At 42.6% G+C, this 25,946-nt stretch overlaps 1 protein-coding gene and 1 long non-coding RNA gene across 6 annotated transcripts; one reads left to right on the top strand and one right to left on the bottom strand.

Moving 5' to 3' along the window:
- Positions 1-2,122: 2,122 nt before the first annotated feature.
- LOC118363730 (cAMP-dependent protein kinase catalytic subunit PRKX-like) lies at positions 2,123-25,670 on the bottom strand. Of its 4 annotated transcripts, XR_004821463.2 has the most exons (9): positions 24,463-25,491; positions 20,912-21,080; positions 18,975-19,238; positions 16,793-16,912; positions 9,004-9,099; positions 6,049-6,106; positions 4,822-4,998; positions 4,421-4,498; positions 4,162-4,218 (listed from the first exon to the last, which is right to left on the bottom strand). XR_004821463.2 is itself a non-coding variant. In XM_035744887.1 (8 exons), the coding sequence occupies exons 1-8, from the start codon at positions 25,648-25,650 to the stop codon at positions 4,093-4,095; spliced, it is 984 nt and encodes a 327-aa protein (XP_035600780.1). In that variant the 5' UTR covers positions 25,651-25,670; the 3' UTR covers positions 2,123-4,092. The 4 variants fall into 4 exon arrangements, 3 of the variants coding, with proteins under 3 accessions (XP_035600780.1, XP_035600779.1, XP_035600781.1); XM_035744887.1 differs by lacking the exons at positions 4,822-4,998; positions 24,463-25,491 and adding an exon at positions 25,578-25,670 and having other exon boundaries at positions 2,123-4,218; XM_035744886.2 differs by lacking the exon at positions 4,822-4,998 and having other exon boundaries at positions 2,123-4,218; positions 24,463-25,480.
- On the top strand, positions 12,251-14,294 carry LOC127914018 (uncharacterized). Of its 2 annotated transcripts, none has more exons than XR_008087616.1 (3): positions 12,251-12,306; positions 12,784-13,072; positions 13,168-14,294. It is a non-coding gene; the product is annotated as an uncharacterized LOC127914018 (long non-coding RNA). The 2 variants fall into 2 exon arrangements; XR_008087617.1 differs by lacking the exons at positions 12,251-12,306; positions 12,784-13,072 and adding exons at positions 12,323-12,450; positions 12,595-12,738.
- Positions 25,671-25,946: the final 276 nt, after the last annotated feature.

Genomic DNA, 25,946 nt, shown 5'->3' on the forward strand with positions numbered 1-25,946 from the left:
ACTCTATGTGAAGGAGATGCGTCGCGCTGCATGAGGCAAATGGTAGTCACACCAGATACTGACTGGTTTTCTGATCCACGCCCCTACTTTTGTTTTTAAGGTATCTGTGACCAACAGCTGCATATTTGTATGCCCAGTCATGTGAAATCCATAGATTAGGGCCGAATGAATTTATTTCAATTGAGTGATATGAACTGTAACTCATGAAAATCTTAGAAATTGTTGCATGTTGAATTTATATATTTGTTCAGTTTTTAAAATTTAGTTTTTAAATCCACCAACCTCTGAATAGTGATACTACCTGAGTGGTGAATCCTTGTAGGGAACATATGTCATGTAATTCAAATTCAGGCCATTAACTGCTCGTCTTTTGGCCCAGACATACGCTACCTCTCAAATTAAAGTGGTTCCTGCTCCGTGCTCTCATGAAAAGACCCCTGTAATTAAGGTCATTTGCTAGCTCAATCCTCTGTCTCAGGTATTCTTTCACAACTGGCTGGACTCTGCATTCATCCACCAATAGGAGACCTAGCAGCCATCCTACACTGCCAGGCTAAGTCATAGTGAGTGCACCGCCTATAGGTTGCTATCACCAGAGACACAAGACCTAGTCTTCTTGATACGTTCATTCAGTGGTTAACTCAAGTATAGCGTTGAGGAGGGTACATGTACTTGCAATGCTAAACTGATGACAGGTGCCGTTGACAATCTGACATAACAACAATGTTTAAAGTGTCGTCAGGAAGGACCTCTGCTTGTCATTAAGGGGTGGGTGGGGGATGCTCTGAGGAGACTCTAGTCTTTTACTTGGTGGTCAGGCGTCCAGGCGGGGCTCCTGTTTACGACCGCCCGGAGGTGAGAGGTTAAAGCTAAAGTGTGTTGTTAGGGCTCTAGCATTGTATCAATGACAGAGCAGAGGTACCTCACAGCACTTATTGTCCTAAGGCTTGAATTAGAATTTCCGGAATGTAAATCGTTTTTATAAGGGTTTAATTCAATTAACTTATTCTCAATCATTCGTAATGAGGAATGATTCAGAGAGAGTTAATTTCCTTCAATGCCTTATGGGTGTCTATGGTAAGACTGTGATATGGTTGAGTCGCTGTGGTCGACTGGATCCCCTCTCCCCAGTCAAACATGAGTCACCATTAGCATCTGCTGAACACAGAAACATAAAATGGTAAACACAGATGTACAAACATCTTCACACGTCCATTACAGAAAACAACAGTACATGAGCTGCACTGTGCAGCGGGTAGAAAGTATTTCAGTCTCTCAATTGGCACCCTATTCTCTATATAGTTCACTACTCCTGACCCAAGCCCTATGGGCCCTGATCAAAAGTAGTGCGCTATATAGGGAATAGAGTGCCATTTGAAAACAGCCACGGAGTCTCAGTGGAATCTCTCTGATCATAAGGGATACATTAGTCGGTTATTACCGAGGCTGAACCACTCTGCTATGCGTCTCTGGAGCAGCCTTGGATGTCATGCAACACAAGGTCCAGACAACACGAGTCACTTTCCACTGTTAACACTAATTACTTTCTTGAAATTATACCTTTTAGATTCATTTGGATGAATGAGAGCCTTTAAGAGAGGGGATAATGAAGCTCCTAAATCGATGACTGCTGTGCGGTTTAAAGTGTTCATGCACACACACAACTCAATTACAATGTTGTGTAGATACAAACTAGGCCGGTGAACTTGTAGACAAATTACCAACCGACTGAAACACTCCGAAAGCTCATTTGTCTGATGACTGGAAATAGTGGTAGCTAATACGTCTAAGGCCAGCTAAGAGCTATTGAATCATAGAGAAGATTAAAGGTTATGATACTCTTAATAGTGTTTTGCCAACCAGACAACCGTCAGTCACATCACCTACAGTATATACAAAACCAATGTGGAAATAGATAATCACATCCTATTCTGAATTACAAATCTAACCCTGGCTCCTACCACCACAAGTACTCTGATACATCTGAAACGATTACATAGATGTAAGCAATATGGAGACAATTCTACCTAGCCTATCAGAAAGTGAAGTATCGCAATTGCTATTAATACATTACAATATATTACAATCACACTTCGGAGAGGAAAGAGAATCGGTTGTTGAGTCAGTGGATAGGAGGTGTTTTTAATCCTGGTTGTGTGGATCTTTTAAACAGCATCTCAAGAAGTTAAATACAGTACTGCAACATTAACAATATGAAAAGGCCATACAAAGTTTGTAAGGTAGGCTGTTAAATAATACTTTTAAAAAATCTACACACTTTGACAAAAGGCATTGGTAAAATGGTATGGGTATAAAATATAATTTGCTTGTATTGACCTAAAAGTACAGTATTTCTTCTTTCATATTCATTTTCTTTTTGCTAATACGTAAACATCTTTAAAAAAAAGGCAAAAGGCTGAGGATTGTAAAGCAAATTCCCTAAGATACACAACAAAAAGATGCAAAGAAACAATACACGCATTGACCAAAAGTCCTAATTATTCGGTCCGTTTGGTGTAAACTCACACTGAGTATTGTTTCATAATTGGTTAAGAAAACTACATACAACATTATATACAAGCAACCAAATTGTTCAATTCAAATAATTTAAGTTTACTAAAAAGGGACACAAATGACTTAAGTGTTACTAAGTAAGTGTGAGAGACAGTTTGTGATTGTACTATGATGCGTCTAGTCATGATGTGCTTTCTACTGGCCAGTGATATGATTGGTGGAGAGAAGACAAAAGTTTATTGGCTGCCTGAAGCCAACTTCCTGCTTGGCTATACATGAAACCAGCTGGAGATCTGTATTCTACAGTTCTTTATAGTACGTGAAAGAGACCTAGAGAAAGATAGACATACCAGTCAAAATACAGGGACATTTCCTGTTATTGCGTGAACAGCAAAATAGGACAAAGTGGAAGAAAAAGATGGGAGGAAACCCAATTCCACATATAGCAACTAGCTACACTTCTTCCACACAACAGTTATTCCACGTATATCATTATTAACAGTCAATGTTTTCAACGGCACAGCTCAAGTATAAACAGTGTGTGTGTGATATAAATAAAGTTGGAAAAAGTACCACTAGCTTGTCAGGAGAAAAGAAGAAGACACACAGTATGTCACATCCAAAGGCACCTTTTACAAGTGCTTTTTGGTCTGGCCTTGATGCACACATGCATGGAAGTCTGGCCGATAGATAGCCAAGTACTTACAGCTCAAAATGACATGTTTAACAGACTATTTGACTAGCGGCCAGTCAATAAAATGATATTACAAAGCTTGCTTGGCATGATATTGTAGTACGTTCCTGTACTAGTTTGCTACTTTCTCATTGACAAATATCCAGTACAATCTACTAAGTAAGGATGTAGTAACCACACATGTAAATTACATTTACTGTACAGCTCAATACTGAGTCTACTGTATGCGTGATCATTTTTGGATCATAAGCTTTGCTCGGTTGGTTGAGTCCCACAAGTTCCAACAAAGAAAACTGGAACCTTTTTGTCCCAACAAAATATTAAAATTCCTGATTATTGCATTTTAAACATATTCATTTCAGTAACAATGTCCTTTGGTTCAAAGAGGACCATCATTTTATTTTTTGCATAACAGGAGAAGGCTCAGAGAAACAAAGAAACTGAGGACTGAGGGTTGAGGTTTTAGTTAAGTGGAAAAAAACTTTTTCAAACAAAAATAAATTAATGATAGATAAATAGTGTGGTGATATGATGACGCTTTTAGTTATTTTTAAGGTAAATTCTCTCCTGCTCTTCCACCCAATGTGGAACACGTCAATGTCTTCAAGCAAGATAAAGTTCTGGGACTTGGAAGCTTAGAAGTTCTCTTGCTGACCATAAAATGGTGACATCTCAGATGATTTACCAGTCCTTCTGTTATTCAGCAAGATCCAGAAGTCTTTCTATATTTTTTTTCAACATCTAGCAGTTTAACTCACCTTTTCCAAGATCTAAACGTTCTCTAGTCTTTCTCTACAAGACCTATATGTTCTCTAGTCTCTCTACAAGACCTATATGTTCTCGAAGTATTTCTGTCGTTACTTCCGCCTTTAAAAAAAATGTTTTTAGAAGTTCTTGAAGATTTCTAAATCCTTTGCTGGCACAGGTGCATCTTTCTTCCACTCTTCCTCGGGGTAGGCATCAAAGTTAGACGTGTCACCTTCGTGGGACACCTTGGGAACTATGGGTGGCTGAGGGAACAAAAATAATGGTGACTATGAATACATCAAAAAGAGCTTAAAAAAAAAGCAGGTGTTTAAAAAAAAAAAAATCAACTCTAAAATGGTGAGTTTAATGAAAACAGTATATGCTGAAAATAAAGTGTACGTTTTACGAGTGTTCTCATTGATGTGTCTGGATGATTGTGGGTGTAATATCGCCAACGTGACAGACCTTCAGTTTTCTCAGAGGTACACCATCCCAGTCTATAGACTTGAACCATCTGTGCCTTTTCACGTCGTCTGCTCCGTTCTGCAAGAGAAGACACTGTGCATCAGAGCCGTCTGTGGGCGGTCTATTCGACACAATCTGGAATCAGGATAAATAAAAGTATTTCTCTCGTCCGGAATAAACAGTTTGAAATAAGAATAATTAGAGCAAAACACTTCGTTCCTTCTAAACACTTTGTGGTGTCTGTGGTGATTCACCCGGTATACTGGGAGTGTGTGGCTAGACCACTCCATGAGTCAGCTAGCTAGTCAGCTAACTAGCACATTTTCCTCAGAAAACCCTTTGAGGCACAAGTCAATAACAGACTATGTGCTGAATTATGTTTATTTAATCATTGTGCTTACCAACAGTTGTTTTATTGAAAAGAGCCTTCATATACTCCCACATTGACTCTCATGCCTTTGAACGGTGTAATTCAAAACACTCAAGACATCATCCTTCGATTGAACGTCAGTGCCAGACACATGCATTATTCCAATGAATGAATCATAAAATGGCGGTGGACTACAGGGACTAGAAGTCTGAAACAGATAAATACAAGTTGTTGTTTTTTTCTTTCACGCCATCTTTCCATCTTAGGTGGATGAGTACAAACCAGGCCTGCAGTGTTCCTGAGGCATACACACACATACTGCACAGAACGGTGGCAAGCAAGCAAGCAAGGAACAATCAGTTCGCCATGAGAGTTAAAGATGTGCATGGCGTCTACTTTGGACCGCTCAGTGTCTCGTAGAATGGGCAGCATTGTGCAGTTCAAGAAATAAAATCCCTCCTGTTATGACGGGAGAGCCAATTCAATCACAGTGGTGTAAAAATACATTATTTCACACAAGAGGAATTACAGATCAATCCACTGAGTGACACAGCGTCCCAAATGGAACCCTATTCCCGACATAGTGCACTACTTTCAACCAGAGCCCTATGGGCCCTGTTCAAAGGCAGTGCACTATAAAAAGGGAATATGGCGTCACCAAGAGACCGTGTTCATTGTGGAGGGAGACTCCATTTCTCACTGTGCAAACACAGCTTCTCTGTTGCCTCCTATACATTTCCTGTGCAGATGGCTTGCGCATACTGGCTTCACTCCTACTACTACAGTGGACATCCTGGCTACCAGCAAGATGTAATTAATATTTGCATAGAATGCAGTCATGTTGAACTGGCAGGACTAAGTAATGAACCAACACCCCATGTGATTAACTACTAAACTGACAGTGCATAGGAAGGGGAAATGCGTTTTTCTGTGATCCACCCTAAACCCCTGCCACCCCCCCCCCACCCCTATAACGGTGCAAACTACCTCTACAACAACTTCCTCTATGTATCCAGCTAATTGGAACCAAATGCAGACATTCAGTCACTTCCTAGGCCTTTTCCTTTCCCGTCTCAGTGTTGAGAGGGTGACGTCAAACTGCAGAATTCTCACTCCGCAACCTGCCGAGTGAACAAAATACTTGAAATTCTGTTTAAGTAGTACTGTGTATCTGTTCTCACGTAACGTTTTAGTATAGCTTGGGGTAATAAACCTTTCTGAAATCAAATCCCAATAGTGATTTGATCTTGAAACGCACCTTCATATTGCCTAACCTCCTGGCTCGGTCAATGACGAGGAACTTCTTGATGAGATCTCTGGAAAACAATAGAAAGACAGTCAGGTAGAGAGTTACAATGACTTCACACTAGCAATCTATCTCCAGACAGCAGTGTGTGTGTGTGTGTGTGTGTGTGTGTGTTCAGACAGCAGATCTACTGCATGTCTGCAGTTTCAGTCAGAAGCCAAGAAGTCCATTTCCATCCAAAAGCTGACAACAAGATGGATGAGCTTGGCCATTGGAACAACAGATAACCTGACGGACTCGTAAAGGTGCCATGGGGTAACAGAGCGGTACATCCTATGTGTGTGTGTGTGTGTGTGTAATATATATATATATGCGAGTTGCATCCAAACAGAAACATCTCTCTCGCTCTTGCTCTTTCCCTCCCTCTCTTTTAAATGAGGAAAAGTGACAGGTTTTAAAGTGAAACTTTTCACAACTATGAAGATGCTGGAGTAGGCATACTTTAGGGATGAATTTGTCTTTAAAAGGACAGTGTAAGTTTTCCGATGATATGCGGCCGGCGCTGACAGAGTGAGCTTTCAATAAAGCCGACGTATATATTACAACCAACGAGATGCCAGCACAAGACGTAAATATACTAGCCGAATATTGACCGTCTGCATTTTAGTGTCTTAAACCCAAACAACAACTTCACAATCCGACAGCCTCCGCTCTCATTCAGTGCCCTCTTTTACAGTTCCTAGGGCAAGGACTGAAATGGGGAAACAATCCGACTCCTATAATACTCCTTGGTCCTGGAACAAACTACAAAAGACTTTAATCAGAGTTTAAAGCTCTGATTAAAAATGTCACTGACCATTGTAATTGTATGTACCCACTGGCTACTTCCTGCTGACCTCGCACTAGGTCTCCCTCACAAAAGACATTTCTAACATCAACAGTTTTTTCCCTGGTTAAATAGAAATATGGTCATGTAGCCTGCCTTATGAAACGTTGAGGGGGAAACACAACTTTCCTTAACCCCAATTGATTGCCCATTCTGAGACAATTCTATTTTATGCAATTGACAAACAATGTCACTGTACATTTCTATGAAAATATACCACACAGCATGGCTTTTTTTCTGGATCAAAATGGGGCTTAGGCGGTGGGAGTGGCAGGAGCGTGGCAGGAGCGTGGCAGTGGGCGTGGCAGGAGCGTGGCAGTGGGCGTGGCAGGAGCGTGGCAGTGGGCGTGGCAGTGGGCGTGGCCAATGGTGAAGTCACCAATCAACATTTTTGTGGAATTCTACATATTTTGCCTTGTGGCGGAGATCGTTTGCTTTGTTGCAGTTTTAAAGCACATTTCCTGCAAATCTACACATTTTGTCATGACTTATGCTATCTGAGTGACTCTAAAATTATAACAAAATCAAATGGGGGCCCCATGCCATGACAAAAATACTCCTGAATGCATTGTTTTTTGAAATGTTGATTTTCCCCTGACTCGCTTGTTTTTATTTTGGTGATTGTTAGTCGACAGTTCTCTTATTTAAAAATACATAGGCCCATTATCTTTTCTTCATAGTTTATATCTGGTTTTAGTCGTTTAAGTTTACACTGAAAACACTTTGCATCTTTCCTCCTTTCTGTTTGGATTAAGGCGGCCTGAAAAAACACCCCCCCCCCAATACTTTTTTATGCAGAAAGCCCTACACAGTGACGTTATATACGTTATACATTATATTTAGAATGGCATATAAAACTTTACGCCTTACACCTGTTCAGTTATACTGTAACATGTCTTATCTTCTCTGCGATAGAAAAGAGTTACTGCAATGGACAGACAAACACAGCCAGAGCCAGAGACAGGCAACTCTGATGGATGGATGGGAGTGGGTCAAAGTGACAGTGATATAGCTGGAGGGAATATTTTAAAAAGTCTGGTGACCAAAAGATAGACGGCTTAAGTGTTTGGGGGCTCTATTGTTAGTGTGTTATGTATCAGCGGGACTGTGTGTGTGTGTGTGTGTGTGTGCGTTAGGTAACACTGTGTGTGTGTGTGTGGCCTCTCCCAGGTATCCGGTTGGACCAGTGTGTCAGAGCTGATTGAGTGCGTCCCAGGCCCTCTCCTCCTAAAGCCGGTAATCTCCTCACATTACTCCAACCCCCAGCTGTTCTGAGGAGCAGTGTGACGGTTCTGATGGGTTTAAAAGGACGAGTTCCAACTCAGCAGGGTGTGTCATTAGTGAGGGCCCGCACCCCACATTAGGCGTAGCTAGCTCTTCATCTTCTGCATGGGAGGCAGATTGACGCAGCCGTTAGCGCGCACACACACACATGTAGAGCTGTTGTCTGCGTGCGCGGGCAGGCACACATACGGTCTCACACACACGGTCTCACACACACACGGTCTCACACACACACATGTAGAGCTGTTGTCTGCGTGCGCGGGCAGGCACACACACACGGTCTCACACACACACACACACACACACACACACACACACACACACACACACACACACACACACACACACACACTGGATAGGTTAAATATAGGATGTAGTACATTCCCAGATGCACATACACAACTAAAGGTATTCACAATGCACCTCTGACAAATTCCAGTTGTCAGGTCCTAATCATAAGTATTGGCAATAATGCATTTCCAAAACACACGGTTTGTTATGGGTAGAGAGTGTGTGGTGGTGAATGCGGTTGTTTCCAATTACAGTCTGGAGAAAGACTTCTCTCAGGAACATTTTGTTTCCTGCTTGCCAAGACCTAAATCTAAAAATCTGATTGAAATGTGATGTGAAAAACAACTTCCATAAATTCTCCTCTCAAGTTGAAATGATATAAGACGGCTTATCGTATATTATGTATCATGACGGAATACATTTGTGCGGAGGCAGTGGTAGACTTTGGGTACTTTCCCTCCATGATTTTACCCACAATCCCCTGTGCTTGGGTGTGTGCGACTTACTTTACATAGAAATCCAGATGCCGCGGGAATTCCAGCTTTCCGGCGAGGATCTTCTGATAAATACCAAAAGGATTGTCATCAAAAAACGGTGGGTACCTGGAGGGAAAAATAAAAGAACATGTCAGAAAACAGTCATCGCTCCTCAACCTTCAAAATGTTTGCTCCTATTGTCAAACACACACAAAACATTTTTTTAAATCACCGTGTAAAAATAGCATCAAAAGCCAGGTTTCCATCCAACAGATTTTTGCGAGTCAAGTACGTCAGATTAAAATGTCACGACAGGCTTGATGGAAACAGCAAATTTGTCAGTAAACTTTCTAAATGTCCGCCAAGCAGAATACGCTATACAAGACGTGTCTGTAAAATTGATTGGGCGAGAAATGGCAGTGGAAATGCTTTTATGGCACAAATATTGACCATTATTATACTGAAGTAAACTTAAGTGTCAAAACGGTGATATTTGGTGTGGTCCCGTGTGGCTCAGTTGGTAGAGCATGGCACTTGCAACACCAGGGTTGTGGGTTCGATTCCCACAGAGGTCCAGTACAAAAATGTATGCACTCACTACTGTAAGTCGCTCTGGATCATCGGCTAAAGAGCGTCTGCTAAATGTTGAAATGTCCTCCCAATGTCCTCCCACTACGGCATGGGAAAGCATGCAGTTTGTTAAATAAATAATCTCTTTTTTGTCCATTACAATCTCATAATTATGTTGCCTACCCGCACTCTGTGAGCTGTCGACTAGAGCCCAGCTGTCAAGACCAGAGTGGGCACATTTGCTATACAAAGCGCAAGATTTGTTTGTGACAAAAACCATCAGTAGAGTTAAAAATGAGATGGAAACCCATTTACCTGTATTTATTTGTCGGTACATGGGAATTTAACCGCAAAAGTTATTTTGATATGTCCGACGTCACCACGCACAGCTTGTTATCCGCAACAAATCAATTTGATGAAAACACATCTGTGGCAGGAGAATGCACATATTATTTTTATGCAGATTGTTGATGGATGGAAGCCTAGCTATAAACAGAAAATTGAAAGGGCTGCACTAAAGTACACGACAACACAAAGCCGTGAAACACATGAACCTACAGTTTGTGTGTGTGTGTCTGCGCACATGTATGAACACACTCGCCTACGTGTCTCTGTGCAGTACAGAGCCGTAAGCTCATCAGACCAATCAGCTGCATTCTGGTGACTCTTGATGGTTTAATGGTGAATGCTTCCCCAGCACTACTCCAGCCTGGACAAGCCATTAACCGTGCAGGCCGCGTTACATAATGGGCCAGGCCAGCCGAGCTAAACGCATTACACATGCAGCAGACAGACGGATAATCACACCAGTTTGTCACAGGGGCTGCCGAGCTGAGCCTGTCAAAATGGAATCGGAAACCTCCTCCAGTGGAATGGGGGCCTGGAAGCTGTTAGATGTGTAACACAAAACAAACGTAACGCAGGTCAACTAAATGTTGATTACCTATCGTTACCAGTGAGATTCCAGTAACCAATCACATTATACAATATTGCTATATGTTTAAGTTGACAGCCATTACAAACCAGCTGCCAGAAGCTGCATGACGAGCAGTTTATTTTGAGCCAATCAGAACTCAATATTCTCTTAGTCCCTCTCCTATAACCTCACGCTCTACACCAGTTGGAGCCAACATGCATAATTTTTTTTTTTTTAAAGAGCTAGAACGGAATGTGAAGAGCTACCGCCATTCCATGGAAGATAAACTACGTTTCAAATTGTTGAGAAGTTGTATGAAACTGAACTAAAAAGAGAGACCTGGATATTAACACTCAAATGAGCTGTGAAGGGATTGAGGGAAAGATTTTTCTTGCAAGACATCATTGCATCATACATTGCAGTGGGATTGTTTTAAGCACATGCTACACTTAAAACGCCTCACGGTGTATATTGATAGGCACAGTCACGCACATTTGATTCCATGTCATAGTGGTTTATAAGTCCGTATTTGTCAACTGGGTTGCGTTTTTCTGTGGATTCACTTTTACTGTATTTCTATTGAACAATGAAATCTGAGTGACCGTCAGATTAAGATAGAGTTGGGTGGGCCCTAGTAAACTATAGGAAGGATGTACGGCCGATATCTGTCTATTGTGCTATTGATGCATTTCCTTCATATTGAGCTCATCGTACAAATTTCACATAAATATTTACTCAAGGTGATTCATTCTTTTGAAACTATTTTTATTTATACAAGCCGGCATTCTTTTCCTAAATTATTCAAGTTGTGTGGTTTTCATTTCTCCGTACTGCTCCAGTAGCGAACCTGGTCCAATAGAGTTTAAGCTTAAACATACAGTAGCCCATAGTGTTAAGCAATTGTTACATAAAAAGCCTGAGAGAATTGTGTCATAGATTCATTGAAGTAAGACGGTCAGACGAAAGCCAGATAAGACACATTGCCAACGATCAAAGGTTGAACTGCATCCTGTGACCAGGGCACGCATCAGTCCAAACCTGTCAATAAACGGAAATGACTAATACGAACAGGATAAGGAAGGGATAAAAAAATGCCCGGTAATGATTTTTTTGGTCATGACCTGAGATCAGAATAAAGTCCTTCGGAGAAGCTCGTTGCCAAGGGGAATGTGATGTCTTAAGCAGGGACAGGTCTCTACAGTGAATGTCAGAGCAGAAGGGAGGGGGAGTCTGGGCATTGGTAGAATACGAAGGGAGCCAAAGGATGAATCAACAGAGAGCTGCTGTTCTAATGGCTCCACCTCTTATTGGATGGTAGAGAGAGAGAGAGAGGGAGGGAGGCCAAGTGCAGACTACTACCCCCTCCCCCCCAGGCTACCACCCCGCTCCCCCAGGTACCCCCGCCAGCCTGCCGGTAGATTAGTCTAGGTCCCCGGTGATGGAGAATGAGAGCCTAGAGACTCGGCTCCTCTTATGCAACAGTAACCTACGGTTTACGTAACACCTGAGGTGTCGCCAAGATTCCACAGGGAGGAGGATGGGGAGAGGAGCGGATGGAGGATACGGTGAAAACAGGATAAATCAAAACAGGGAACTACTAACATGTTTAGCAGTAGGAGTTAGGATAGTCCGTATGTAGGAGTAGGCCTCTGTGTTTAGCAGTAGGAGTTAGGATAGTCCGTATGTAGGAGTAGGCCTCTGTGTTTAGCAGTAGGAGTTAGGATAGTCCGTATGTAGGAGTAGGCCTCTGTGTTTAGTAGTAGGAGTTAGGATAGTCCGTATGTAGGAGTAGGCCTCTGTGTTTATTAGTAGGAGTTAGGATAGTCCGTATGTAGGAGTAGGCCTCTGTGTTTATTAGTAGGAGTTAGGATAGTCCGTATGTAGGATAGGCCTAGGTGTTTATTAGTAGGAGTTAGGATAGTCCGTATGTAGGATAGGCCTAGGTGTTTATTAGTAGGAGTTAGGATAGTCCGTATGTAGGATAGGCCTAGGTGTTTATTAGTAGGAGTTAGGATAGTCCGTATGTAGGAGTAGGCCTCTGTGTTTATTAGTAGGAGTTAGGATAGTCCGTATGTAGGATAGGCCTAGGTGTTTATTAGTAGGAGTTAGGATAGTCCGTATGTGGATAGGCCTAGGTGTTTATTAGTAGGAGTTAGGATAGTCCGTATGTAGGATAGGCCTAGGTGTTTATTAGTAGGAGTTAGGATAGTCCGTATGTAGGATAGGCCTAGGTGTTTATTAGTAGGAGTTAGGATAGTCCGTATGTAGGATAGGCCTAGGTGTTTATTAGTAGGAGTTAGGATAGTCCGTATGTAGGATAGTAGGTGTTTATTAGTAGGAGTTAGGATAGTCCGTATGTAGGAGTAGGCCTCTGTGTTTATTAGTAGGAGTTAGGATAGTCCGTATGTAGGATAGGCCTAGGTGTTTATTAGTAGGAGTTAGGATAGTCCGTATGTAGGATAGGCCTAGGTGTTTATTAGTAGGAGTTAGGATAGTCCGTATGTAGGATAGGCCTAGGTGTTTATTAGTAGGAGTTAGGATAGTCCGTATGTAGGATAGGCCTAGGTGTTTATTAGTAGGAGTTAGGATAGTCCGTATGTAGGATAGGCCTAGGTGTTTATTAGTAGGAGTTAGGATAGTCCGTATGTAGGAGTAGGCCTCTGTGTTTATTAGTAGGAGTTAGGATAGTCCGTATGGGATAGGCCTAGGTGTTTATTAGTAGGAGTTAGGATAGTCCGTATGTAGGATAGGCCTAGGTGTTTATTAGTAGGAGTTAGGATAGTCCGTATGTAGGATAGGCCTAGGTGTTTATTAGTAGGAGTTAGGATAGTCCGTATGTAGGATAGGCCTAGGTGTTTATTAGTAGGAGTTAGGATAGTCCGTATGTAGGATAGGCCTAGGTGTTTATTAGTAGGAGTTAGGATAGTCCGTATGTAGGATAGGCCTAGGTGTTTATTAGTAGGAGTTAGGATAGTCCGTATGTAGGATAGGCCTAGGTGTTTATTAGTAGGAGTTAGGATAGTCCGTATGTAGGATAGGCCTAGGTGTTTATTAGTAGGAGTTAGGATAGTCCGTATGTAGGATAGGCCTAGGTGTTTATTAGTAGGAGTTAGGATAGTCCGTATGTAGGATAGGCCTAGGTGTTTATTAGTAGGAGTTAGGATAGTCCGTATGTAGGATAGGCCTAGGTGTTTATTAGTAGGAGTTAGGATAGTCCGTATGGAGGATAGGCCTAGGTGTTTATTAGTAGGAGTTAGGATAGTCCGTATGGAGGATAGGCCTAGGTGTTTATTAGTAGGAGTTAGGATAGTCCGTATGTAGGATAGGCCTAGGTGTTCAGGAGTAGATTTAAAACTAGCACAGCTACAGCAAGAATCGACAAGAAGACTCTCAAGAATATCCATCTTCCATATATTGTAGAAAAACAGTTAGGCCGATAAGTCAAGAAATTAAAACGGTTTCCGGTTCACATGGACCTGGAATAGGCTACATTGACCAGATAAGATGTTGTGATGTGAGTGTGAGGGAGGACCACACACAAAGACAGGGCGGTTTCCATTAAGGAGGGCAGGCTCCCCCTCCAGGCAGGATTAGATACATGATGATACAAGCCTACTGGACTGTTTATGTGTGTCGGTGGGTGTGTGTGTAAGATACAAGCGGGCTGGACTGAGTGTGTGTGTGTGGAGTTAAGTGCACAGATGACCTTGTCATGACTATTCCCAGAAGTCAGAACCCTGGGGCGGATGGATGTCTGAGTGCGTAAACCTACCACGTAACTTTCAGAAGCCCCCCCCTCTACATTCTTCCACTACGGAAGCTACAGGACCTTTGACAAAACGGTTACGCGGCAGTCAACCTTTAGGGCGCGTTGTTCTGAAGGGAGCTTTTGTCTCCTGGAGCGCCGAGTGTGTGCGCACACTTCAAAAGGCCAGTGTGACGAATGGTATGGAGAAGGTCACATTTTTCTTCACTAGAAGCCAAGGCCACTGAATTCTCCACGGGTACATGAAAAGACTAGGGTGAGGTGAAGAGGCACGTACAGAACGACCTCTGATTCACTGACAACTTTCTATATTCATATAGATTTAATCAATATGTAAAATACTAAAAAAAGATTGAATAAAATTAACATTCGAGGCCCATCAACTTTGATTTTTATTCAAAAGGCGTAGATATGAAGTCAAATCTCAGATTTAACATTTTGACCCACTGGGGACAAGGGCTATGCTACATTTCCATAGCAAAACAAACAACACACACCCAAACCCATCCTGTGTACTGTACCGAGGTCATAATAACTAGTGCCCTCTAGGGGCGCCTCATTCACATGATAGGGAGTGGTTCCCAACCTTTTTTCGGTTACTGTACCATCAACTGAATTTTGCTCGGCTGGAGTACCTCTGATTTACCCCCTCATGTCCATTTTACCAGTAGGCCTATGGTCTCCTGAGTATTCTCAAGTACCCCCTGTGGATAGGCAAAGTACCCTCAGGGGTCCTAGTACCCCTGGTTGGGAACCTCTGTGATAGTGTTATGTTCAGTATGCTATCAGAGCCCTCCTTGCTTCCATGGATTATATGAGCCAACGCATTATCTATGTCATATTATAAAGCGGGTGGTTCGAGCCCTGAATGCTGATTGGCTGACAGCCATGGTATATCAGACCATATACCACAGGTATGACAAAACATTTAATTTTTACTGCTTTAATTACGTTCGTAACCAGTTTATAAATAGCAATAAGGCACCTCAGGGGTTTGTGATATATGGCCAATATACCATGGCTACGGGCTGTATCCAGGCACTCCGCGTTGCGTCGTGTGTAAGAACAGCCCTTAGCCGTGGTATACTGGCCATATACCACACCCCCTCGTGCCTTATTGCTTAATAATATGGCACTTGGCAGACACTTATCGACTCACAGTTCAGTGAGTGCATACATAGGCTACATATACTCGGCTAAATATGTAGGGCCTAGGCTGTGACGCCTGCAGAAATGCATGTGGATTACAAGCAAAAAGCAAGCGCTTAACTCATGTGTAGGCTGGGCTATATAGAACAAATCATTTAACTTGGTTCCCTCGTCTCAAAGAGGAGCGGAAGAGCAGCCGGCCACATGAGTGATGCTATATGCTGCTAGCAGACATCCCCTCAGTCAGTGAGTCATTCATTCATTCAAGGCCAGTGTACTCTACAGAAGCACTGCTGAATTAGGATTTCTATAGACACCAGGTTGCAGATGTACCATAGCTAAATGGCCAAGCACCACTGCCTCTGTTCCAAATGGCACCCTATTCCCTATGTAGTGCACAACGTTTGACCAGGATTCTGTTCAAAAGTAGTGCACTACTTAGGGAATAAGGTGCCATTTGGAACACACACCTGGCATCGTTAAGCTATGGTAACGGCCTGTCTATAGAAATCCTATTTCAGCAGTACTTCTGTAGGCCTTGAATTAATGAGTGACTGAGTGGGGTTCTTAGACGAGAGAGCATAGCTTTAAGGCACCAGAGTTTGTTATTATGAAACCTTGGTCTCCACAGATCACGCACGTGGAAATGTGTCAGAATAAGTTACCTTAGACCTTTCTTCAATCTGTAACCTTCCTTTCATCCTTAAGACCGTCCACCTCTGTCATCACAGAAACAAAAGGCAGGCTGGTCTTGGAATTAAGCCCACTACAGAGTGACGTAACCTCATGAGGTCACCTCTCCGAATAACAGCACACTTGTCTTACCATTGACTCGCCACAGACATTCTGCTGGATACTACCCAATGTAGACAGAGCCAATTGTCCATAGAGGATAGCCACTCTTCATACATACTACTACACTAGGAAGGGGTCTAGTCTATTTCAATTCAGGAAGTAAACTGAAATTCCGATTCCAATATTTTGTATTAAAAATCAATGAGGAGAAATGGAATGTTTGTTTACTTTCTGAATATAAATTAAATTGACCCCAAACCCTGCTACTAACACCCAGTCATCTTGTTCTCTGGTGGACTGGAGCCCCCTGGTGTTGAACCCTGCCATGTCAGGGGACATTACAGTATTCAGTTAAACCCCTGCTACTAACACACATTCATCTTGTCCTCTGGTGGACTGGGGCCCCCTGGTGTTGAACCCTGCCCTGTCAGGGGACATTACAGTATTCAGTTAAACCCCTGCTACTAACAGTCCTCTGGTGGACTGGGGCCCCCTGGTGTTGAACCCTGCCCTGTCAGGGGACATTACAGTATTCAGTTAAACCCCTGCCCAGTCATGACACTAGTGTTCAGCTCAACACCAGTCCCTCCCATTCAGTCAGAGGACAGGACACTACTACTCACCCAGCCAGCATCTCAAAGATGAGGATCCCCAGGGCCCACCAGTCCACCGCCCGGCCATGACCTTTGCTCTGGATGACCTCTGGGGCCAGGTACTCCGGGGTTCCACACAGAGTCCACGTCCTGGATGGAGAGACACCGAAAGAGACAAAAGAGAAACAATATCAGTTTGAACTACTTCAATTCTAGATGTTACGTTACACCAACAGAACACAGGAACATGCGCACACATACAACGCTTATTTTGGCTGTGTGGCCAATCATGTCTGACTGATGATCCTTCTAAGCCTAGGTTTCCCCAAGGGTCACCCTGTACGCAGCACACACACTACACATTCCAATGAGTTCACCCTAGAAGGGGAGACTTCTGTTACATACAGGGAATGACAACCCCAGTCTTGTGAAGTAATCACCCTGCCGTTTTATAGTAGTGTCCTGTATGTAGGTTGCTCTCACAATAGTATCATCTGTCAGTCGACTGGTCCTTCAGTCAGTAGTAGTGTAGCCTATGCAGGCTGATCTCACAGTAGTATGTACACTGATATGGTATAACTAACACGTGTGTAGCCTGATCTCACAGGACTATCGGATGGTATTTGGATCCAACAGAGTGACGGAGCTTTAGTTTGCTGGAAGGATTGGTTCTGGTTGTGTTATTGGTAGATCAATGTCTTTGGTTCAATAGTACAGCTGATTAACACTGTATGGAGGACATATAAAACCCTGGATCACTATTATCAGGCCAAGGAGAGAATCTAAACTGGGGAGCAGAATATGACACAACAAATTATCATTTTTATCAGATGTTCTAATGTTCTGAATAAAACATTTATAAAAAAATAGCCCTCTGGAATATAACTCTTGTTCAGTTGCCGTGGTGATGGTTCATTTGTATGCAAATAGTTACTCTGTTTAAGGGGCAGGCTCAAGGTCCCCGATTTCATTTACATCTTTATTATACATTTTGAAGTGAACGAGAACGGGACACTTTGGTTGCAATGTGGAAAATGCAGCTTGCATTTTAATTATAGATTTTTTTTGGCACATTGAAACCTTTATCAGATAGGCATACAGTACCTACCTCAGACGCAGAGTACTCTCTGGACAGAGTGCTGCTCTACGACTGGGAAAGTTAGTCTCGTAAACCGGTAACCTCTGAGCACATCCTAGAACCTAAAGCGGGTTCATTCTATTGTGCCACTAGGTGGCACTGTGGAAGCATCAACAGTGTAGTGTGTGATGTTTCACCTTCTAAACTGATCACACACACACACACACACACACACACGGCAAGGCAGCCAGCTCGCTCATTCGTTTGTTCTTCACACTCTCGCCGCATTCGAGGCAATTTCTTTTGCCTTCCATTTCTTTAAGTGGGTCACAAGTTGCACATCAGAGACACATCTACTCTAACTCTGTTTTACTCTCCCGGCCAGAGAAAATGTAATCTTAGTCCATTCTGTTTACATGTCAGTGGGTCAGGTTGGTGTACAGCGAGGCTCCCTGCAAAACACTAGCGCTACTGCAGTATCGCTACTGCACTGCAGATACAAAACTCTTTTAACCTGAGTGCTGCAGCCTTCCAATCCTACTGAGGTTACCGAAGAGGACTAGCTGCTTGTAACGCGAATATAAAAACAAAATAACGGCAATTTCATCTCAGCTCTGCAATTTTCCCTCATGTTTTGGGATTCCGTCTTAGAGTGAGGATTCCCCTCCATACATTCTGTGAATATTGTATGCCCGTGTAATATAACAACTCCCGGAAGGATATCTATATCCCTACTGTGCCAATCAGGCAAATGTGTCTGTATGGCTACAATTCCTAAACGTGATATAGTCTTACAATGAGACAGAAAAACAAACAGCATTCACTCCCGCAATTAACATGGCAGTCTAATAATATCCTGGTTATGACTTGTTAGGGGGCATAGTGTCTAACAATTAAGGATGTCCTGGCTGTGCAGTACACCTGCTCCCAGATGGAATGACACCTGTGGGGACGAACAGCTCATACTGGGACGCTGCTCTGCGGCTGACCCTGTGCTGCTTCCAGTCTCTTGGGTATGCGTTTCTCTGTGTGTGTGTGCGGTCTCAGGGAGGCTGGAAATATAATAACACAGTCCACAGAGACATTTCCGTCTCGACGGACAACAAAGTTGCACTCTACGGCATGACATCATACCTGTCCGAGAGCTTCTTAGCGAAGCCGAAGTCCGTGAGGCGGATGTGTCCCTCGCTGTCCAGCAGTATATTCTCCGGCTTCAGGTCTCGGTAGACGATCTCTTTGGAGTGGAGGTACTCGATGGCACACACGATCTCCGTGGAGTAGAAGAGGCCCGTGGTGTTGCTGAAGCGCCCGCGGCTACGGAGGTAACTGAACAGCTCCCCGCCTGGAACGTAGTCCATCAGCATGTAGAGTAAACGATCGTCATGGTGGGTCCAGAACCTGGAAGGTATGAACAGGAAATAAACACACTGGTACATTTGAACAAGGTGACTCTATTCAAACGCAAATATTTGTCAGGTAACAGTGGTTGGATGTAAGAGAGCTAAACTACACGGTAGTCTGGGCAGTGTTTGCTCAGCTTATAGTATGTGGCATGGACCTTGTCAAAACAGTTGTAGAGGACAAGTGGAAAGTGGCCCTGTGTGGCTTAGTCGGTAAGAGCGTGGTGCAATTAACACCAAGGTCGTGGGTTTTCAATACCCCTAATCACATACATATAATAGAAACGTAAACACTCACTGTAGGAGAGGTCACCTTGGAAAAATACTTCTGCTTAATGGCATATGTATTATTTATACACTACCGTTCAAAAGTTTGGGGTCACTTAGAAATGTCCTTGTTTTTGAAAGAAAAGCACATTTTTTTGTCCATTAACATAACATCAAATTGATCAGAAATACAGAGTAGACATTGTTAATGTTGTAAATGACTAGTGTAGCTGGAAACGGCTGACTTTTATGGAATAGCTACATAGGCGTACAGAGGCCCATTATCAGCAACCATCACCCATGTGTTCCAATGGCAAGTTGTGTTAGCTAATCAAAGTTGATCATTTTAACAGGTTTATTGACCATTAGAAAACACTTTTGCAATTATGTTAACACAGCTGAAAACTGTTGTTCTGATTAAAGACGCAATAAAACTGGCCTTCTTTAGACTGAGTATCTGGAGCATCAGCATTTGTTGGTTTGATTACAGGCTCAAAATGGACAGAAAAAAAATAACTTTCTTCTGAAACTCGTCATTCTATTCTTGTTCTGAGAAATGTGGGCTATACAACGCGAGAAATTGCCAAGAAACTGAAGATCTCGTACAACGCTGATTACTACTCCCTTCACAGAACGTTGCAAACAGTCTCTAACCAGAATAGAAAGAGGAGTGGGAGGCCCCGGTGCACAACTGAGCAAGAGGACAAGTACATTAGAGTGTCTAGTTTGAGAAACAGAAGCCTCACAAGTTCTCAACTAGCAGCTTCATTAAAGAGTACCTGCAAAACACCAAGGCCAGCATTCCACTGTTGTCGTTGAGACTGGTGTTTTGCGGGTCCTATTTAATGAAGCTGACAGCTGAGGATTTGTGAGGCACCTGTTTCTCAAACTAGACACTATAATTTGTCTTCTTGGTAGGTTGTGCAAAAAAAGTGTTTTCTAATGATCAATTAGCCTTTTAAAATTATAAACTTGGATTAGCTAACAACTTTCCATTGGAAACCAGGGGTGATGGTTGCTGATAATGGGCCTCTGTAAGCTTATGTAGATATTCCATTAAAAATCTGCCGTTTCCAGCTACAATAGTCATTTACAACATTAACCATGACTACACTGTATTTCTGATCAATTTGATGTTATTTTAATGGACATTATTTTTTGCTTTTCTTTCAAAAACAAGGACATTTCTAAGGGACCCTAAACTTTTGAACGGTAGTGTATATCAAATCCATCTCCAGCAGATCAGTGGCTGATGATGGTGTTGAGGTGATCAGACACTCACAGTCTGATGAGGAAGTGGAGGTTGACTTCGGTCAGGACTTCCTTCACTTTATGTCATGATAGCATAACTTAACAAAACATAGCCATTTATGCTATGTGGTGTTGAGGTGATCAGACACTCACAGTCTGATGAGGAAGGGGTGGTTGACTTCGGTCAGGACTTCCTTCTCGTTGTGGACGTGCTGCTCCTGCTTGAGCCGGATCACGTCAGGGATCTTCATAGCCTTTAGAGCGTAGAACGCCCTGCTCTTCTTGTCTTTCACCAGGAACACCCTGCCAAAGGTCCCTGTGCCTGAAGCAAGGAGAGGAACAGTCATAAGACAAGGCGTTAAGTTCTCTGTCACACACACACCCAAATGTCATAGAGAAACATTTAATTCAGATTATTTCTGCAACAAATCAACCACAATTATTTTATTCCGTAACACTTATTTTTCTTAATACTGCATTGTTGGTTAAGGGCTTGTAAGTAAGCATTTCACTGTAAGGTCTACACACCTGTTGTATTCGGCACATGTGACAAATACAATTTGATAATCAAGAATTGATCTGTGGTTATGTCAGATCATGACATCAGAATGCTATATTTGCAATGTTTTTGACATTCAATTATCTCTGACATGTCTTCAACCTGTCCATCAATTAAAGAGGTTGAATCTGGAAGAACTGGCCAAGATTCCTTGAGATGTCTTCTCACTCTTTCACAAGTCTGAGCTCATTATTTCAGGTCAACAATTCAGATTGTTTCTCTATTCCCATCTCCAGGTCAAGAGGAGTACAAAATAACACCCTATGTCTAGTCATATTTCACTGTGAGTAAGGAGAGAGGGAGTAGACAAAGAGAGCAAACAGAGAGATGGACTCACAATCCCCCGATAGAGTCATGGAATGTTGGCTTCTAGCACGTTTGGGCTTACCTCGTACAAGGGGTCTTTGTCCTTCCCTGTTCTCAGTCTCCATGGTAATCTAATAGGAGCAAGCAAGCAAACAAACAAAGCCCAAACCCTTTCTTTGTCTTTTTTACTCATCATATTTTTTTATATTTTTTTTAACCTTTATTTAAATATTTATTTGCTTGTCAGTTAAGAACAAATTCTTATTTTCAATGGGTTAACTGCCTGTTCAGGGGCAGAACGACAGATTTGTACCTTGTCAGCTCGGGGGTTTGAACTTGCAACCTTCTGGTTACTAGTCCAACACTAACCACTAGGCTACCCTGCCGCCCCAATATATGATAAGACAGAGGTTAGACAACGGTCAGGTTTGACTGAGTTCAGCTGCACTCCTATATCTGAAAACATTGCTGGTGTAATATTTCGCCTCAAGACAGATATGTTCTTGTACACTCAGCACAATCAGATGGATATTCTATGAATGTTTGTCCTCTCCTCATGGGCCTAGTACTACTTATCTAGAGATTCCCAACAAGCAGGCTTTAGGCCGACACTACTAAAGCACAAAAAACAGCAAAAGAAAATATCTTATATTGAGCACCTTGCTCAATATAAATGAGCTAATAATGACATGTGCGTCGTCTTTAGGCAACAGCTCAATCAATATTTTGTTTCTATTCAGAAGGAACCCTTGCTGCAGAAGCAAACTGTCTAGAGAGATTGGGACTACTACCTGTCTGCACAGTAAAGACATATGGAAATGTCATTTTCCGATCACCGTTTGTTGCTCCCTCAAGTAGCCTAATCTTCCTGTGGAAGCAACTGACAGTTTTCTTCCGCTGATTTTGTAGCTCCTGTTGCATTTTTAGATGTGTGCATGTATATACTATTTTCATCAAATTGAGTGATTACCACCAGAAATGTCCCATGATTTTGGACATGTGACACAGGATTTCCCCTGCAAGTAGGTCACGCCTGGTTTGTCCTTTTCTCTCCAATAGAGCAACGCCTGAGGCAAGGTGATATGCACCAAATACTGCACTGATTACTTGAACAGTGTACTGAATACTGAAGTGTTTCCAAAAAAAGAAAGAAAAACAGCCAGGCTATGTGATAACAAATGGCACAAAATGGATGCTTCGCTCAACACCAACGTGAGGTATGTTTCATGGAAACAAACCAGAGATCTAGCTAACTTGGAAAAGAAGGGTAAAATAGCTGACCTATTTATTTTCCCTACACACCGGAATCGAATCAATTAGTGAGAAACAGTGACACTTATTTTCACAGCTACGGTGTGTTATTTGGTCAGATTCTTGGTCTGCTGGATGCTAGCCTACATGTATTTGAATAGAATGCAGAATGTTTCTTGTTCTAATTTTGTGGGAGCAGAAATAGATAGGCCCGTGTTTTTATTTGATTTGAATGGCACTACATATTTGATGGAACAAGGCCAGAAGTGGAATAATATGCGCCTAGCTTGTTGATGCTACTCAATGCACTTGGCCAGCGGCCACGTATCTTGATGTAGGCTTAGGACTCACCATTTTTTGACTCAGCACCAGAAAACATTTCATATGCACGAAAGATGGGAAAAATGCCTGTAAGCTTCAAATGTCACGTGAGAGCCAGGTGCCTCATTATTTCAATGACCATTAGACAAAAGCAGTCCTCAAGACATGTAACTGATTTGCCATAAGCAGTAAATCCCTCTCATCATCATCTAACAAAAGGTTTTGCATATTGGATGATTTTATCTTGGGATTTTAAGCTTCATGCTTTCCCTGATCACGTGGGCTTAAGAATGAGATGGGAATTCTCTATTAGCCAAGTGTCCCTCCTCGTCATGAATCAAATATGAGAGCGCTGTAAAACACTAAGTGGTTTTCGTGATCAGAAGCCTGTGTTCAGTCTTGAAGTAGTGCATGTTGTTTTAACTTTCTTGGTTTCTGGCATTAGACTCACCACAGAGTGGACTCCACCCATGTGAGAAGAAAAACAGTTCAACAGCTGAGTCTGCTGACACATTACCCATGCAGTGAAAGGACTTACATGCCCAGACAAGAGTGAGCAGAACCAAACATGAACTTTGACATTCACAGGGCACTGCTCACAATAACAACAGGAACATCTGACACCTCACCTTACTAATATAGCTAGTTCCTTTAAAAATAAATAAAAGATATACTCATCCTCTCTAAACTCGTGCAAAGGGTTTCAATGTAGCAAAAGTCTGATAAGTAAGAGTTTTCTCCATTAAGCTTTCACTTCTCAAGCTGGTTATTCCACGTGTGCAATGAAACCATTAATCCTTCTTGATCCCTGAGATGCACACAGATATTTCCCCTAATGCCATGTCAAGAAAATGTTGACCATCCCAGCAACTGTGTGGAATCACGAATTCCTCAATGATTGGCCACAGAGCGGGCCATAAACCTATGGGTGAGCTTGACTGAAACCGAGAACGTCCTTGTCCACTTCCGGTTGACAGATTAAGTAGCAGAGCGAACAGAGTCATGACAGCTATCTTCTGACTCAAGAGTTGAATGATGTTTCATGGTCAGCATATCCCCATGTCGAATTCCATGAAATGGCTGATCACATAGTCGCCTTGGATTTCATTGCTTGTGCTGTTCTGCACGAGCCACACACGTACCAGTAGTATCTTATGCCCTATAGCCTAGTTGATAGGCCTGGATAGTGTGAGAAGCCCTGTGATAGACAGACCAGTTTCACCAGTGTGTGTGTACTGTAACATACTGTCTTGCTGCCTAAACTTACCAACTGTGGAAATGGTGTCCAGGTCATCGAGTGAGTATGTCCTGTTGTTCAGCGTTAACGATGCTGCTCCGGCCAACAATATGGGACTGCTCGCGCAGGTCTTGGCACTCTCGTGAATGGAGTTGCTTTCATTAATTATCCCAACCTTTGCCTTTGTTGATGCCATTTTCCGTATGCATCCAAATGTAGCTATGCTAGCAATCACTTTAGCCACTTTACCAAACCGGTTTCGCCGAGGATAGATAGCCAATGACGGCTACAGTAGACAATTCTCGAGATCAATGTCCGCCTTATTCCCTAATAACAACTACGGTTTTAAATCAAATGTGGCTACTTCCCTTGGACAAGCGAGCATCTTATTTGTATTGATTGCTGGAAAATAGGTGACGATCATATCCATGCGGAATCGCATGATGTAGCTCGAGCGGTCACTGCTGTCAAATGCAGAAGCGAGCTAGCCATAGCAAACGGAGTAGCTATAGCTAAACACAAAAGAAAAGCATCCCACACCTCGCGTCTGAATGAATGACCAACGTTAGCTAGCTAATGTCAAACTACAAACTCATACTGCCCGTTTCCGTACGAGCCTCCGCTTGAGTAGTTAGGGGGTCTCGTGTGTTGTCTCGCTAGCTTAACTTCTGTCCTCGGAAGCTAGTTGGCTAGCAAGAAAGATATGAGACATTTAAATAATTTACTTCTCTCCTTCGTTCGCAAGTAGAACCTCACCCAGTTCAACAACACACAGACAGGGCAAGGGAGAAGTGGGGATGCTTTGTGTTGACAAAAAACAGACCAATGACTAAACACCCCATCTGCAAATTAAACCAATGGTATGATTAAAGGGGCGGAGACCCGTTTGACAGACAGCTGGAAAACGGCCGTAAATTCTTTCCACATGTAGTTTGAAGACATGCCACTCAAATGAAACACCGTCTGCTTTCCACTGAGATTAGACTGATACAGACAGTAAAGAGTACACGTACACAGCACTAGCTAAATGTAGTCTAAATCTCAAATTGCAAGGTTTTAGATAGCGAACTAATCTCCACTCTCTCTGTAAACCCTTGACACAGTGAAACCTGAAAGCTCTGAGTAATGGGGTGTGTATTACTTACTCATGGACTGCGGTGGGGATGAGGTGGTGTGGGAGTGACTAGTGGAGTGCCTCACTGCCTTCTCAATTTTCATTGGAAATGACCAACTCTCAAAATTCCCAAATTAGAACAGCTGTTTCCGGCCCTCAGATGATTTGTCACTTGACACATGATACACTAAGGGGCCAGGCTCAGGTTGACACACACACACACACACACACACACACACACACACACACACACACACACACACACACACACACACACACACACACACACACACACACACACACAGAGTTATGTATGATACACCTCTACCCACAAGTAATATTGGAGCCATAAGTGTCTGCACCTACTTTTCCCCCACATAATAAATACTACAGTTTACTA

Source organism: Oncorhynchus keta, chromosome 30, assembly GCF_023373465.1.
Source record: "Oncorhynchus keta strain PuntledgeMale-10-30-2019 chromosome 30, Oket_V2, whole genome shotgun sequence".
NCBI lineage: Eukaryota > Metazoa > Chordata > Actinopteri > Salmoniformes > Salmonidae > Oncorhynchus > Oncorhynchus keta.